The sequence below is a fragment of the Eptesicus fuscus genome, chromosome 21 (assembly GCF_027574615.1).
Source record: "Eptesicus fuscus isolate TK198812 chromosome 21, DD_ASM_mEF_20220401, whole genome shotgun sequence".
In the NCBI taxonomy this organism is placed as follows: domain Eukaryota; kingdom Metazoa; phylum Chordata; class Mammalia; order Chiroptera; family Vespertilionidae; genus Eptesicus; species Eptesicus fuscus.
Genome location: NC_072493.1, coordinates 7756170 through 7773146, shown reverse-complemented (window position 1 = coordinate 7773146; position 16977 = coordinate 7756170). Strand labels below are relative to the sequence as shown.

The 16977-nt window shown below is 49.1% G+C and overlaps 1 protein-coding gene and 1 pseudogene across 1 annotated transcript in view; one reads left to right on the top strand and one right to left on the bottom strand.

Annotated features, from left to right (window-relative positions):
- Positions 1 to 440: 440 nt before the first annotated feature.
- Positions 441 to 16977, top strand: part of FANCA (FA complementation group A) — a 39094-nt gene continuing 22557 nt past the window's right edge. The window contains 20 exon segments of the mRNA XM_054710424.1: positions 441 to 534; positions 853 to 962; positions 1199 to 1283; positions 2742 to 2884; positions 3014 to 3109; positions 3901 to 3974; positions 6156 to 6268; positions 7620 to 7702; positions 8309 to 8342; positions 8818 to 8884; positions 10815 to 10927; positions 12036 to 12112; positions 12305 to 12446; positions 12757 to 12890; positions 13191 to 13301; positions 14171 to 14266; positions 14360 to 14419; positions 15237 to 15325; positions 15944 to 16004; positions 16100 to 16149. Coding sequence (XP_054566399.1) covers positions 456 to 534; positions 853 to 962; positions 1199 to 1283; positions 2742 to 2884; positions 3014 to 3109; positions 3901 to 3974; positions 6156 to 6268; positions 7620 to 7702; positions 8309 to 8342; positions 8818 to 8884; positions 10815 to 10927; positions 12036 to 12112; positions 12305 to 12446; positions 12757 to 12890; positions 13191 to 13301; positions 14171 to 14266; positions 14360 to 14419; positions 15237 to 15325; positions 15944 to 16004; positions 16100 to 16149 — 1817 coding nt within the window. The 5' untranslated portion in view covers positions 441 to 455.
- Positions 10488 to 10769, bottom strand: LOC129147731 (40S ribosomal protein S27-like; annotated as a pseudogene).

Genomic DNA, 16977 nt, shown 5'->3' with positions numbered 1-16977 from the left:
AGGTCGTAGTAGGCAGCGCTCCGCGGGCAAATTTCTCCGATGGTCTGAAGGACGCCACCGCGGTTTTTAGAATTTGGGTTTGTCAGGCTGTGTCTTCATGGCCAGCTGTGCATCTTGTTTGCAGGAACAATGGATTAGGGATGCCGCACTTTTCTCGTAGGTGATGCCCTGCTAACCGCCAACTCCACGCCCAGCTCCGGCCGCCAGGTGTCAGGCGCTTCACTCGCTCAGTCCATCATCAAGATGGCCGCCGCACGAGGCCCCGCCTAGGTGGGGGTGTGGCCTGTCAGCCGCCAGCCAATGGTCAGTATTCAATGGGACGGCAGCACGGGCCGTCAGCCAATGGGAAGACAGCGCTGGCCGCCAGCCAATGGGAGAGCAGCGCTGGCCTCCAGCCAATGGGAAGGCAGCGCGGGCCGGACGTACGGAGCTGCCGCCGGCTGCTGGTTCTCACCATGTCGGATTCCCGCGCGCTGGCCGCCGCCTCAGACCTGGGGTCCGGGAGCCGCAGGAGGACGTGGGCCGAGCTGCTGGGTAAGTGGGTGTGGGGCCGCGCCTCCTTACCGCCCGAGCCTCTGCCGGCCCGACCCGGGGAGGTCAGGGTCCTGCGCGCATGAGTTGCCTTCAGTCCTCTCAGGTCTGACCCGACCCCGTGCCCTCTCCAGCCCCTCCCCGTCCTGTCCCCGGGTCGCCGTGGTGTCGGGACAGGCGGGTGTGGGAGGGAGATGCGGGCCCTGGAGCGCCAGTGACAGTGGCCTGTGGCCCTTGTCAGCGGGACTGGGCTCAGGCCCGGGTCCCGCGGTCGGCGGGGTCACTGACTGGCTGTCCCGTTGTCCGAACCGGGTCCCGCAGCGGGCAGGGCCAGGAGGCAGAAGCCCGGTCCTGAGCGGGGCCAGCAGATCCTGGCGGCCGCCCTGCAGCTCCTGAGGCGCCATGTGAACCTGAGCCAGCTGCTGCTTGAGGTGAGGAAGGGGCTGAGGGCTGGCCGCCCCCGTGCGGCGAGGAGCCCCCTCAGTGCTGACAGGGGAGGAGAAAACGGGGGGCGTTTATCTTCTCGGAGGTGAACCTAGTGATTATGAGGAAGTTTCAGGAGGTTTCGCTTCTTCAAACAAAGCACCTGAGCGCAGGGCAGGAGGCAGGTGTCCCTGGGCACTGGGGGTTGCCCGCGCCCGCTGCCAGGCTCTGTGCTGGGTTCCAGGTGGAGGGCCCGCCGCCTGCAAAGCCGCCTCTGAGCAGAGGGATGGACGGGTGGATGGACCGCGGCAGCCCGGGCGCGCTCGTCGGTGAGTCAGAGCTTCCTCCTCCGCATGCCTCCGGCCTCCTGTGAACCCCCCTTGCTGTGTGTGCTCCAGAAGCCGAGGTTCAGACCCACCAGAGAGTGGTTTCTCCTCGCGTGGAGCAGGGCGAGTCGGATGTTTGTGACTTGCTTGGGGCGTGTTATGCAGCTGTTACTTTAAAAAGGGTCTGGGCCCTGGCCGGTTGGCTCAGTGGATAGAGCACCGGCCTGCTGACTGAAGGGTCCCGGGTTCCATTCCCGGTCAGGGCACATGCCCGGGTCGCGGGCTCCATCCCCAGTGGGGGGCGTGCAGGAGGCAGCCTATCCATGATTCCCTCATCATTGATGTTGCTCTCTCTCCTCTCCCTTCCTCTCTGAAATCAATAAAAATATATTTTAAAAAACCCCAAACAAACGAACAAAAAAACAGGGTTTGACTCACCACGGGCAGAAGCGGGAGGAAGCACCTGTCCCTCGGAAATGTGGACAGTGGTGCCCATTCAGGGAGCCATTGGGAATTTGCCCGGTAGGAAGTCAGAGTTGTTAACTAATTGATTTGTTTTAGATTTCTGTTGAAATAACTTTCAACAGTAAGCTCAGTAAAGCATGTTGCTTTTCGCTGTCATACTGTGTTTGAATTTCACAAGTTATGCATCATCATTCCAGGGAGCGGAACTCAGCCACACACTTTTCTTGTACGGACTTTAGACCAAGGAGTAAGAACTTATACAAGAAGCTCTTAACTTTGACCACAGAAATATAAAGAGACCCTTAACTCATGAACTTTTTTAGTTTTTTCCTGCTAAAGGTAGTGACTATTACACTGAAATAAGTTAGTTATGAAAGTCGAATAACTTAGAAAACAATGTATTTATAGGCACCATCTGTTTTCAGACCGCCTGGCATTTCTCACTTGATTGAGTGCAGACCAGAGGCTGATGGCTGCCTGTACACCCAGCACCCAGGTTCCCCTTGGCAGCCCCAGGACTGAGCACAGCGGAACCTGGGCTGCCCACAGGTGTGAGGTGCAGCATTGGGAAAGCAGACTCACTTTCCACTCGGACATCACTGTGCCGTTGGCGAGAGCCCATCTGTCTTTGACACTGAAGTCATTAGAAAACCAGGAATTCATTGAAAGAGCCTACTGTGTTCTCGATTTATTGTGCTCCTTTGGAAACGTTGATAAAATTCTTAACCGGAATGTATCTGCCAAGCTCCCTCGTTTGTGTCCGACAAAACACAAGCGTGTGTATGCAACTGCAGGCTCCAGGTGCTGCTCTGGATTCTGTGAGCTGTTTCTGCCATGAAAGCATCTTCCCTTGATTCCTTGTGTGTTCCCTGGAGATCTATTCTGACCTTCAAAAGGCAAATTTCTGGGCTGCTACAGCTTACAAGAAGGTGTTTTAATCTCTTAAGTCTTCTGTTTTAGGTTTTGTGTTTCTACCATGTTTTGTGTTTCCTTAAGGCTCTGCTTTGCGGGATCAAGCCTTGCGGCTGGGGGTTCCAGTGGCAGTCCTGTGCAGCCACACGGTGGCCTCCAGCTTTGTGCAGATCTGTGCGGCGCATGCGGAGCCCTCTCGTGGGGTGCTGCTAGACCCAGAGCAGAGAGTAAGGCACAGCACGATGTGGTAACTGTGCTGCTCTTATTTTGTAAGCGATTGGGGGAAATGAGATATTTCTTGAATATTGCTTCAGGTATTTGCCCATTGTTAAAAAAGGTTTAACCTCTCTTTTCAGAAGAAACTGTCTTCCTTGTTAGAGATCGCTGGGCATTTATTAGCGCACAGTATGTTCTCCCGTCTCACCTTCTGTCAAGAATTGTGGAAAGTACAGGTAAACCTGAGACTGTAATTCTGACGCCAGGGTTTTTCCAAGCAGGGTCCTGTTGTTTGAGTGGAGCCACAGGACCCCTACGCTTCTTTTGGAATCCCACCAAGCATCTCATTAGTTGCAGAGAGTAGGGGAAAGTGTTCAGTAAATGCCGCTGGATGGGAAGGAGGTACCCGCAAACACTGTGTGCGACTGTTCACGGGGTACAGAGAAGAGGGGCGACTATCTGGATGGTTGGCAAAGGCTTCCTAGGAGTGCTGGGAGGTGCAGGAAGTGTAGGAGTGTGGTTTCTGGGAGACGGATGTGATTGGAGCAGGGTGACTGAGGGACGGTGTGCGTCGGTGCTGTAGGAGGGAGGGCCTCACTGGAGAAGACAGAAGAGAGGGATGGGGCCAGATCACAAAGGGCTGTGCTGTGTCGAAGAGTGAACTTTATCCTCAAAGCTGTGAGGAGCCACGAAGGATTCTAAAAAGATATTGGCATGTTCCTTTATATTTTGGAATCTTGGGTAGGCCACAGTGGAGAAAGGTCTAGAAGTGGGTCAAGCTAGTGACGGGGCAGGGTCCTATTTGAGCCTGCAGGACATGTGGTGGTGAGGATGGCAGGAGGAGGGGAAAGATGGTAGTGGGCGTGTCCGAAGGCTTGGTGAGTTTTAAAACTAGTGGATAAAATAGTTTAGGCTATGCTGTTATTCCACTTGGATTTTAAATAGAGTCTGGTGGTTAAGAGCACAGGCTGAACATTCTGTAGGAAAATGCATCCTGAAGGACTCACAATGCTGTTATTTTTTTCAGGATTCTTTGTTGTTGGAAGCTGTGTGGCATCTTCAAATACAAAACATTGTGAGCCTCCAAGAGCTACTGGAAAGGTAGTGATATATTGTTACCTTAATACCACGTGATTTATTTTTTGTAACCTAGTCTTGTATGTCTCATGTATCACAGCCAAAAATTGCCTGGAGAAACTATTATAGCTGACCTTTGAAATACATGGGTTTGAACTACGCAGGCCTACTTATACACGATTTTCCCCCCAGTACAAACAGTTGGCCCTCTGTATTCATGGGTTTTGCATCTTCAGATTCAACCAACTGAGAGGTTAAAAACAGTATTTTTGATCTGTAGTTGGGAGTCTGCTGATGCAAAGGGTCAGCTGTATGTGTGGTTCTACGCCATTTTACATACTGGACTTGAGCATCTGCAGATTTTGGTATTGATGGGAGGGTCCTGGAACCAGCCCCCTGCAGATACTGAGGGGTGACGACTATATTAAACATGGGGATCAAGTTATATACAGATTTTTAAATTTTTTAAAAATATTTTTTTAATATATATTTTTTATTTTTTTAAATTTCTTTATTGATTAAGGTATTACATATTTGTCCTCATCCCCCCATTCCCATCCCACACCCCTCCCCATGCTATATACAGATTTTTGACTCCTGTGTTGTTCAGGGTTCAACTGTAATTTATTATTTAAAGAGAATTTTTTTTGTAATTGAAGTCTTATCGTACACAGGCTTGGTAATGTTTTCTTTGTAGAAGATACATTATGTGATAAAATATTTTAAAAACTAAAAAGATGTTCAGATAAATATGGTTAATATATATGTGTGCAAGTGCTTTTATTTCTTCCTGAAATCCCACCAACTCAGGGGATTTTATAAAAAGGTGCAACCCATGAAGATGGGAGGGTGTGGGAGAGGAGTTAGCAGGAACAGAGTTTGGAAGAAGGAGGCAGATGGACCAGTGGTCGACAACTGAGCACACTTGAGGTGGGCTTGTGCAAACCAGCAGTGTGGAAAGAAGGGAACCGATCCAGTGTCGTCTTTCTCCCTGGAAGACTCAGGGATTGATGGCCCTGATGCCTCTGGATCTTGGGGAGAGGACGAGAAGCTGTGATTGAAAGCAGGTGCCTGAAGCACTTGGAAGCTCAGATGGCAGCTTCCTGCTCTAGGCAGCCAGGCAGTTGCTCCTCCCCTACTCCAGCAGGAGGCTGGGAGTCTGCATGTTTGTTCTCTGCTCAGGAAAAACAGCAACTTGTTTGGGGGATTGCCAAGCACAGTTGAAAATGCCATATTAAAACACTGGTGGTGGTACACGTGGGCCGCATCTGTATTTTTTAAAAATATATTTTTATTGATTTCAGAGAGGAACGAAGAGGGAGAGATAGAAACATCAATGATGAAAGAGAATCATCAATTGGCTGCCTCCTGCACGACCCCTACTGGGGATCGAGCCCACAACCTGGGCACGTGCCCCTTCACCGTAATCAAACCCAGGACCCTTTTGTCTGCAGGCTGACGTTCTATCCACTAAGCCAAACCAGCGAGGGCCACATCTGGATTTTTAAGTTGGATCTTTTTGTTGTTAATTCTCACCTGAGGATATTTTTCCATTGATTTTTAGAGAGAGTGGAATGAATGGGGGAGAGACAGAGAGAAACAGTGATTTAAGTTGGAACTTTATACCAAAAACATTGTTGATAAATCAAAGAAGGGGAAAAAAAGAAATTATAAAAGCACTGGAAGGATGTTTTTGTAATCTTGAAGTGGGGAAGGCCTGATGGCTCTAATTAAAAATGGACAAAGGATTTCAGTTGCCAGTTCCCCATAGAAGAGGTACAGGTGGCCAAGCACATAAACATTGTTATCAGGGAGATGACATGTGATAGGCGGGCAGGTGAGGGTTCTCCCATCAGGGCTTTGCAGGCCACGTGGATTCTCACACAGATTGTGCTGCATGGCCGATCCCTTGGTGACAGCCTACAGCCTGTAATGCTGCTGTCTGTTTTATTTGTATGATTATTTTATTACCTTTCTTCCCCCCTTCCCAACAATAGTTAGCTATTCCAAATAAGGACTAGTAAACTACTTGAAAATTATTATTTTTGATGTTAGTAGGAGGTGTCACTAACTTCTTGGTACAGAAGTCTCAGGTGGTTGCTAGCTTATTCTCAGTGGCCTAAGCTGCTGAGTGAAATGAGTGAGAAGAAAATGGCCTGGTGGCTGTGGAGCAGGGGTGCAGGTGTGCTGTATGCTTGTCCCCAGCCACTCGGACATGCAGGCGGTGGTGGCGTGGCTCTTCAGGAACCTGCGCTGTCTGTGTGAGCAGACAGAAGACACCTGTCAGCACGTCGACATCACCAGGGCTATGCTCTCTGGTAAGTTCATCACAGAGGCAGGTTTTGGGGTGGGGGTGGAGGGGAATTCATTTAGGTCAGTTTTCTCCTTTGAAGATCTGGGACGCAGAAAAGGCCCTTACACCCATGGTGTGGAAATCTAGCATGAAGTCATCTTGGGCCATACCTGTTTGCATTTAACTTTAATTGTGTGGAAATTTTGGTATGTCAGCCTGTTGACCCATTATGTTATAGGGCGTGTAGCTAGTGTGTTAAGTTAAATATTTGTGGATTATGACCTGCTGAATGAGGAGGCACAAGCCCTCACGTGGGGTTGGCAGGGAGCTCCCTCAGCACCCCAATTGGAGGAGGGCTATGCTAATTGAGGCTCAGTTTCACCCCCACAGAGAACGTGTTGTAGAGACAGCAGGGTAGGAGCACCTGTTACTTGCAAGGTGGTTAAGGATGGGGGCCACTAACTTTTTGTGGGCTTAATTATAATTTATTTTGAAAACTGCCCAGGAAAGGCCAAGTGGGAACTTGGGTGGGAATCCTTATCTAGGTCCAAACGGGCGTGAGCTTGTCACCCACATTTCCTGGGCATCTCTCCCTTGGAGTGGGCCCTCTCCTGCTGCTCTGGGAGCCAGTAATTCCCGAGGAGTGGAATCTACACACAGATGATTTCCTACAACTCTCTATGATTCCTGAATCGTTAATCTGGCCCCAGACAGTTTAAGTTTAAATTGAAGATTAGGTAGAAAATCTTTCATTTTAGCCCTCTCAACTCGAACCTTTTCAGAAGATTTGAGTCCCCTTCCTGCCTCAATGTAATGCTTCTGGGGTCTTCTATAAAGGTTCTTGTGTTGGTGTAGGAGATGGGCTGAAAGTCCCCAAGAAACCCTTGGAAGCTACTTTAAGAGAAAATCCCTTACATATAAACTCTATTCATTATAAGTACAGTTGACCCTTGAATAACATGGAGGTTGGGGCACCAATGCCTCACACATCTGAAAATCTGAAAACTTAGGTTGGCCCTGTGCATATGCGGGTTCCCAGGCTCGGATCTGATCTGAGGTAGGTTGACTGTGGATGCCGACTGTATTGAAAAAAATTGTGGATAAGTGAACCAGCACAGTGCAAACCTGTGTTGCTCAAGGGTCAGCTGTGTTTTCCTTCCGAATAGAATGGCAAGGAGGAGAGTCTAGTTCAGTCAGAGCTTTTAGGTTGGGTCTGGTGACCTGCAGGGCTCCCTGGGCCGGAGCCAGGGTGTCCTCGTAGCTCCCTGTGGGTCTGCCCTCCTAGCCCCTGAAAAGGGTGGTCTTGTGGGCCTCCTGGCCTCCTGGTTGCTTGGGGACTGCAGTGTATGTAAATACTTTGCTTTTGTGGTTTTCAGATTTTGTGCAAATGTTTGTTTTGAGGGGATTTCAGAAAATCTCAGGTCCGAGAAGAAATGTGGAGGCTGAACAGATGCCCCAGGTAGGAGGAAAAACAAAGGTGAAGCATTATAGGATTATCAAATAAGCCCCCCTACACCTCCACCCACCATGGGGTCCTTCCCTGGACATCCCTGGACCAGTGGCTGACCTTGCTGTGCTCATGAGGTGCCCCCATCGTGCCCCTCCCCCATCCAGTAGGTGTGGGAAGTGGGAACAGGTTGTGATCTCCCCCCCCATGTCTTCTGGTTTCCGGAGTGCTTGGGGGCAAAGGTCTTCATGGCCTGGAATCCAGCCTGTGCTTTCAGAGGAGGGGAGGGGGGCCGCTCTTTCCCAGCTACAGTCCAGACAGTGTCAGCAGGACTCTGCACGGACAGCACCTGGGTGGTACAGACATGTGGGAAGCAGGGGGCTGGCAGGATGTGACCAGGGCCTGGGCGTTCTGAGGCATCACGACAGATACTTCCAGAAAGTCTGCCTTTCACTCTGTCTAGTCTCGGTGTTGGGATGGTACGTAAACCTAAGAGGAAATCTTAACAGTGTACTTCTTTGAAAAGCCAGTTTTGTATTTGACTCTAGACTAACAACTAGCTTTCTTGTGTGGTTCACGGATGTGACTGAGTAATGGTAACTCGTTCTGTGTTCACAGATTGCTGTGGCCGTGTTACAGAGAATGCTGCTCTGTGAGTGCACTGCTCTGTGCCCCAGGCTGTAAATGACTCAGTTTGTTTATCAGGAATTTTCTCAGTTTCTGCCTTTCAGTTTCAAGTATTCTACCTGTTTGTGTATATCTCCCTGTAGAATCCTTGTACCAGAAAATCCCCTTTTTGGTTGTACTTTGGTATAAACTTAGCCTCCATTTTTTCTCCTGGCTCAGTTCCTGCAGAGCTGTTGAATGAATGATTATGTTTAATGGTGAATTGGGGACGCTTCATTGTCTACATATTCTGATTGGTTTTAAAGGCTTCACTGAGACATTTGGAACCCTAAAGGCCTTGTGCCGTCTGGGGGTGTAGGTGGCCTGGGAGATCTGTAACTTGACAGTGAGGGGCTCTTACCAAGGATGAAATGCCTGCCTTGTCCAGAAACACTTAGGGTTGTTTTTGATGGACTGTGATGATGTACTCTCTGTTTTCTGCTTCCATGTCCTGGCATCAGTTGCACTTGAAACCTTGGCTGCTGGCGTGCAGGAGGAGTCCTCAGCACACAAGGCAGTGAGGTGCTGGTATGTTCCTGGGGGGTCCTGGGGGCGGTGCTCACTAAGTTAGAGGCTCCAGGTATTTTAGACACTCGAATACCAACAGATGACTCCTGAGCACACTCCTGCCATCGTGTCAGTGTCAGGAGAGATGACAGCTGGGAAGCACTGGGGACCCCCGGGTCTGCCTGCTTTCTCTGAGATGAGGCAGGAGGCTAGGCACCCCCTCTCTGGGCCCCTCATTCCTCCAGGCCCAGACTCCTGCCGGTTGTGGTGTGCCCCTCTTCCCACCAGGGTGACCGGCTCACTGTCATGCTCTTTCCCTCGTGTGGCCCTCTGGGCCCCCTGCAGGGCTTTCTGGAGCACACAGCTGGCTCCAGGCTCCCGCCGAGCCCCACAGTAGGCCTGGCTTTGTCGTGCTGGCTCTCCCTCTGTGGTCGGAGCTGCACATAGACATGCTGGCTTGGACATGGGGTGTCCGCATTTCTTTCAGAGGCACATGGGTGAGGCTAACCTGGAAGTTGGCTCTCTCCTGGGAAACCCAGAGAATTTCTCAGCATTTCTCTACTCTAATGATTTTGCTCTGGTACTCCACAAATATTCCATAGTCCTCACTGTGCTGTACAATTCAGTACTTAATTTAAACAGTGAAAACACTGCTTTGTTCTCTAAATTTTATGCAATTTTGTAGTATGCCTAGATTGCTCAAACTCATATCCCAAGAATCAAGTAATGATCATCAGTGTGCTTGCTTCTTTTTAAATTTTTAAATTAGTTGCCAATACTTAAAATAAAATCAGATATTCCCTAACAGTCTGGGCGGCACACTGGAACCCCGTTCCCCAGGAAGGAGCAGAGCTCGTGGGCCCCTGTGTCCTCCTTCTGCCCAGTGCCCTCGTATTCGTGACCCTGGGGCAGCACATGTAACTGCTGGGACACTTGGTTTTCTCTCACGTGGAATCAGTAGGGCTAACCCTGGCGTACACCCCACTTCAGCCCTGGTCACCCTTCATCCCTCCTGCCCTGTCAGTGGTGTCTTGCTCCCTCTGAGGGATGGCTGTTTCCTTCCCTCCTCCTGCCACATGTCACTGTTGGTTTTAGGGACAGTTGTTGAGTTTGAGCCACCTACATGTGCCAGTCTCTGCACAAGGCTTGGCACAACCCTGCTGTCTGATTCCCACCTCACAGACAGGGATACCGAGGCTTTGTAACCCTGGCAATTAGCTGGGCCCTAGTCCTCCATTGGGCCCAGGTCACTGATTCCTGGGCCTTCATCACACCCCCACTCCCACCCCTATCCCCTGGTTCTGTAGGCTGTCTGACCTCCCCTCTCTCCATGCTTGGCAGGGGTCTTTGTTGCCTGCTTGTGGTTTTCTCTCCCCTTGAAACTACACTTCTCTCTTGTTGAAACTACTTCTCTGGGTTCCATTTTAAGCCAGTGGCATGGTGGCCTGGCAGAGAGAATTTCAAGGTCACAGAAAGGGCAAGCCTGTGAGCCCCTGAGCTGGGAGTGGGGGCCTCAGCGTCCAGGTCCGCTTTGCTTGACAGAATGCCTTTGATGAGCTGTCAGCAAGTGTGGTGTCTTTTATTTTATTCAAAATGTGTTTATTTATCTTGATTTGAGGGGCTTTTAGTGCTGCTTCCTTCTAAGGAGCATCCTTCTGTAAGCCTTGCTTTTCCTCCTGTTGGCTGACAAAGAACCGTGGAGCAGCCAACACTTAAAACTACCGTTTGTGCGTGGCTAATGACGGTGGTGGTTTATAGCATGCTGGGCGTTTGCATCCATGAAGTAGGAACTGGGGCTCTGCACCAGGCGCTTCTTCTTGTGTCTCCTCTTCTCCTCTTCTGGAGAGGGATGGAGGAGATCCTTAGCGAGAGGCCTATTGTCGGGAGGTCGTCGCCGCCGGAAAGCGCGTGCATCTTTTTTCTTGAGATCCTCTTTCTGTTCCATTTGCAGGTTCAGTGGATTCAGTGGACACACATTCCACAGTATAATTTCGACGGATTCTCCAAAGAGGTTTTTCAGGCACACGCTGACTCAGATACTCACTCACCAGCCTGTGCTGAAAGGTGGGTTCCAGATTCCAGTTTGTTTGGGGACCATTGCCTCCCTTGACAGGAGCTTGGGCCCCATGTTAATGCTCTCAGACACTTTGAGATCATGAAGGACATTTTATTATTAACCATCCTTTCATTTGAAAATAACACATTCTCATTAAGAAAATTTACAATTAAAGAAGCATGGAAAGAAAAACTCATCCTTCTCATCACCAAAGTAGAAGTAGCTTTAACACAAAATCTCGTTTTTTTCTAAATAGATTTTTGAAGATGTAGTTACACTTTTAAATTTCAAGGTTTTGTTTCCATATGTCATTAACTTACGTATTTTATGTAGTTACGTGCTTTTCTTACGTGTTTAATATTCATGTCATCTTTTACTAATGAGTGTCCTTTGGCTGCTGTCACTATCAATGACAACGTTCACTTTTAGTGATGGGCTGAATGCACACCCTGTCCACTGAGCCGGCTCTGTGCTTCGGTACATCCCCAGGAGGGTCCGCAGGTGGGATACGGTCGCTCTTGACAGAGGCTGCTGTCCTACCCCCGAGGACCTGTGTCAGCCATTCTCCTTTCCACAGCATCCTCATTGATCGCCTGTTGACATTTAAAGCTTAAAAGCAGCTAGACTTGCCCTAGCTGGTTTGGCTTAGTGGATAAAGCATTGGCCTGCGGACTGAGGGTCCTGTATTCGATTCCGGCCAAGGGCACATGCCTGGGTTGCGGGCTAGTAAGGAGCGTGCAGGAGGCTGCCAATTAATGATTCTCTCTCATCATTGATGTTTCTATCTCTCTCTCCTTCTCCCTTCCTCTCTGAAATCAATAATAATAATAATAATAATAATAATAATAATAATAAAGAAAAAAAAAAAAAAGCAGGTAGACTCAAGTGTAAATGATGGATTAGGAAGCAGCAAATATGATATAGTATCACCAGCAGGTATCTGGGCCAAAGAGAGACATTTTATAACCTAGAAATGGTTAACAAACAGGGAAATGGTGAATTTCACTATCGGAAAAAATGCAAATTAAAACAAGGTAGTTCTTTGACATTGCAGCTTTAAAACCCAGCTTTCCGATGATTACTGACTTGATGTTTTTGTTCTTCCTCCTGGTGAAGTCTCCGATGCTGTTCAAATGCAGAGGGACTGGAGCTTCGCCAGGACCCACCCTCTGCTCACCGGCCTGTACCGCAGGGTGAGTCACGGGCAGGACGAGGGCCATGGAGATCTCCCACAGAGTTCTGTGGTTCTAGCCAGTACTGACCACTGCAGCAAGGAGAGACACGGAAGTGTCCCTTTCAGCCCTGAGTTGTGTCCTACAGGAAGGGGGTGGGGTCTGGCTCTGCCAGCAGTGTTCTGCTCTGACAGCCCAGGCACTTTGTTTCAGCTCTTCGTGCTTCTGAGTCCCGAGGAGCTGGTGGGCCACTTACAAGAAGTTCTGGAGACGCACGAGGTGAACTGGCAGCACGTGCTGTCCTGTGTGTCCACAATGGTGATCTGCTTCCCTGGAGCCCAGCGGCTGGTGACCGGTGCGCTTCGGGGGGCGTTCTGGGTGTGCGAGTGTGCGTGCGTCTGCGTGCACTATGCGCAGTATTGTTGGCAAAAAGGGGAATCACGGTGTCCATCTCAGCGAGGATGCCCTGAAGATGCCCTGCATCCTGTGGACTGTGCCCTCTCAGGCTCTGCCTGCCGCTGCTGTCAGCCTTACATAGTTGCTGTTTGGGTTCCTCTGATCAGTTTTCAGTCCCTTGAAATTGGCTTTGGGTATGCAAGTTGTAGGGGGGCACTTACTCTCTAGCAGAACATACGCATTTTATTTCTATGGTTATTCTTGTCTAGATTGGGTAACCTGTTTGCTGGCCCGTGCGTTTGAAAGCTTCGACCTGGACTGCATGGTAACTGTGTTCCTGGTTGTGCGTCAGGCTGCGCTGGAGGGCCCCTCCGTGTTCCCGTCCTATGCAGACTGGTTCCAGGTGCGTTACCTTTGCTGACCTGCTGGTGCTCCCAGTAGGTAGTTGGCATGTCCCCCAACTTGCCAAGGAGAGTCCTTGTTAGGCAGTAAATTGTGCCTCTGATGTTCACAAGACACCATAGTTATGTTTCAGCCGACTTTAGTCAAAGCTTCGCCATGACATTCAGAATTGTGTGAACCAACTGGTTTTGTGGTTTCTCTTTCCAGTAGCAGTTTTCTGGTTTTGAGGTGCTGCACTGACAGGTCCCTTTGTGGACAGTAGGGCACGTGCTGTCCGTGCCTCACACCCATCTCCCTCCAGGCCTCCTTTGGGAGCTCGAGGGGCCACCACTGCAGCAGCAAGAAGGCACTGGTCTTCCTCTTCAAGTTCCTGTCTGACCTCGTGCCCTTTGAGGCCCCCCGGTACCTGCAGGTGAGAAGCCGGCTGCCGGCGCCTTTCTTCACGTCCTCCTCAGTCCAGGGATGGTCTTCCTGAGCAGGTGCCAGTTAAACACTGCAAACCCGACAACTAGGGTGTAGGCATGCCCTTAGTGAAAGCGTTGGTGATGGTAAAAGGCCAGAAACCACCCCCTGGCCGGTGGCCATACAGGGAGCTGTCCCAGGTCTTCCTTGGAGCAGCTCAGAGAGCTTAGACAGGGAGAACAGGAGTGTTGGACATCCCACTTTTTATATTCAAGAATGATATGTTTTTATATTGGAGGAGAAGAATCTGGAAGGATATACCCCAAACTGCCAGGGTTTGTTACCTCTGGGCCTGGGAAACCATATTTTTTTATAACAGGTCTGTATCAATCTCATGATTAAAATGTTTATTTCTGTAAGCCTTTAATTAGATAACTATACCTAGCATTTGTTTTGGGGGGTTGGGCACCTAGGAACTCTCACATTTCATAGAATCCAGGTGAGAGAATAGGTAGAGGAGTAGATCAAGCCGTGTACCAATCACGGGGTGAAGCCCAGAGCACTGCTCACGCCTCCAGGGCCTCCCCTGCCTGTCTGAATGCTTGACCCCTGGCTTTTAAGATGGAAAGGTGCCTGGTGACTAAAGCTTGAACACCGCCGGCGGCAGTGGTGCCTTCCATCTGAGGAGAGAGGTGTGCAAAGAGCTTTGTGTCCTCCCGCAGGACTCTTGCCGCCCACTTCTGAAGGCACACCTTCGGGTGCATGTGGAAACCCTCACCAGGATCCCATTCCATTCCGTCCGTTTCTCCCCCAGCTTCTGCCCTTGTGGTCTTTGGCTAATTCTCTGACTTTCCCATCCTGTTGTGTCGTCTGCTGCAGGTGCATATTCTCCATCCGCCCCTGGTCCCCAGCAAGTACCGCTCCCTCCTCACAGACTATGTCTCACTGGCCAAGACGCGGCTGGCCGACCTGAAGGCAAGTCCTGGCCTCCCCTCCTCCCTCCTCCCCTCGACCTCCAGCTGCCCACACCTATCTGGTCCTGTGTTCTCACTCCTGTCTTCTGTGCAGGTTTCTGTGGAGAACATGGGGCTCTATGAGGATTTGTCTACAGCCAGGGACGTCACAGAGGTAACTCACCTTGGTGCTGCTGCCTTGGGTGTCGTCCCCCACCACCCCCCGTGCTCACCAAGCACACTCTTGTTCTTGTTTCCTGTGATGGAGTTGAGCCTTTGAGCCTTTCCTGTCTGGGACCTGGGGAGTCTGGTGCAGGTGGAACGTGACAGTTGCCCCAAGTGCTTGTTCTGTAACATCTCTGTTGAGAACATGAGCAGGACAGTCACTGCGTGTGGGAAGGGTTGTCTTTTAGGAGATCGCCGTCCACGTGGGTTTGAGTGGACAAAGTGGTCTGTAAAACTGCAGGGAGGTGTCATTTTTTCTAGGAATTACAGAAAAAGAGGTTAACTACATTGATGTAAACCAAATGTCAGGTGTCCATGTGGTATGCGTGTCTTCTTTAAGACCATTTTACTTAAAAGTTGTGAGTTGCTGGAGAACTGTTACAGATGCTGTTAAAGTGAATGTTATGAAATACTTAATTCCTTTTTCTGTTTAAGATTTACTGCTGTATTTTAAGAAAAATATCAAACTTAATCTCTGCTCCTTCTCACCTGAAAATCTTTAGTTGGAGCACTTGACTGTCCTAGAGGGGCAGCAGAGAGGAGAGGTAGGAAGGAGACGGGAGGGTGGCAGTGACTTCCCACAGGGGCCGTGTTGTTGCCAGGCTGCTCATTGGTCTGACTTGCTGAGGGCAGAGAGAAAGCCACCAATGCCTTCTTGTGGTTCTGAATTCCCAGTGTGCCACGCATTGACTCCACACCTTTTACCTCAAATGACAAGCCTTCTATTAAGTCTCCTGTTCTTTTCCTTCCTCCCTCCATGGAGTCAGCCCCACAGCCAGGCATCCCAGGATGTGGAGAAGGCTATCCAGGTGTTTGAACACACAGGGAAAATTCCCATTGCCGTCATGGAGGCCAGGTAGGGTCATGCTGGGGTTGTCCCTCATCTGTTCACAGAGCCACGAGCCTCAGGGAGGTCGTGTTTGTGAGAGACCCAGGAGTCCATGTAAATGTCCCAGGAATGGTCTTGCAGCTGGCTGGTGCAGAGTCCTTGACGTGACATGCGTTTTCTTTAGAAAAGCACAGGGAACCCCCAAAACAGCCAACAGGTGGAACTGAGTGGAACCCACACTGTTCAGAGAGACGATGGTTTTTATTAATACTTCATTGGTGACCAGTGTGAAGCTAGTACAGGGAGTCAAATACCAAAATTGTGTTGAATTTTATGTGATCACAAAACTTGTTAAGTTCTGGTTGATACCAGTGTGGGGTAGCTTTATTTTAAGGTATTGCTTCTGAAAAATGTGGTCCCACTTCTGGGATTTCCAGGGGGGCAGAGTGTTATCCAGATTCCACAGGATACAGGTCACCAGCAGACTACCCTTTGCATGAACTGGGAGTTTAAAAATGTGATGTAACGTCATAGCCGTGAAAGGAGACGGCCCACCTGGTGCCACTCTGGAAACTGACGTTTTTGTTGTGTTCACTGAGGTGTCCTGACGCTTCTGTTGTCTGAGTCCGCTCTTCTGTGTTGCAGCATATTCAGGAGGCCCTACTATGTCTCTCACTTTCTGCCCGCCCTGCTCACACCTCGAGTGGTCAGTACACATCTTCACGAACTCGGGACCGAGACAGCAGAGAGCAAGGATGTTCCTGTCTGGATCTCACTGGAGTCTCGTGTTTCCTCTCACAGATCCCGAGTGCCCCTGACTCCCGGGTGGCCTTCATAGAGTCCCTGAAGAGGTGCGCAAGGACAGTCTGTTTCTAGTAGGGCTTTTGACAATGCAGAGAATTCTGGGTCTTTTGTAGAGACGTTTTATCACATGTATGATTTATTTATAAAATATTGGCTCAAAATTAGTTAAGATTTTAAGAATTTCTTTGATTCTGAGTATCGCCGCTTAGCATAATTTTTCAGTGAACATGTAGGAGATTGATTGGTCTGGGAGTTAAGTAGTGTTATTGGTACAAAGTCATGAAAGGAAAATGAATGCCAGCTTTTTTTGTATTTGCGTGATGTAGCTTAATTTTTTGACATTTATTTCTAGTCTTAAAAAATGTTTTGTCAAAGTTAAATATGGTTTAGAAAAAAGAATTATAGTTCTGAAATTTATTAAGGAAAACAGCCACCACTCACCCCTCCCTGCCACTTCTTTCTCTCTGGACGCAACTGTTTTCAATTTCAATTCTAGCTGGTTTTATTTCTCTCTGTATCTCTAAATAGCGTGGGTTTTTTTTCTGCTTATCACTTGTTCTGTTTTAGGAAATATCAACTGATAATCCACTGTGGAAGAGATTCTTTACCTTCCTTCCATCAATACAATTAGCTGTCCTTTGTATAATAGTTTTAACCCTTTGCACTCGCTTGCTTTTTTCTCGATTCCTTTATTCTACTCGGGATTTAATTTTTTAAATACCCCAGATTTTACAAAGCGTGGCAGTAGAATAAAAAACTGGAGTTTCTTTTCATACAAACTTATTTATTTGGATTTTTTTTATATTTCAAATTATTGATACATTCAAAGAGTAATTTTAATCTTGACATCCGAGTGCAAAAGGTTAAAAACTCAG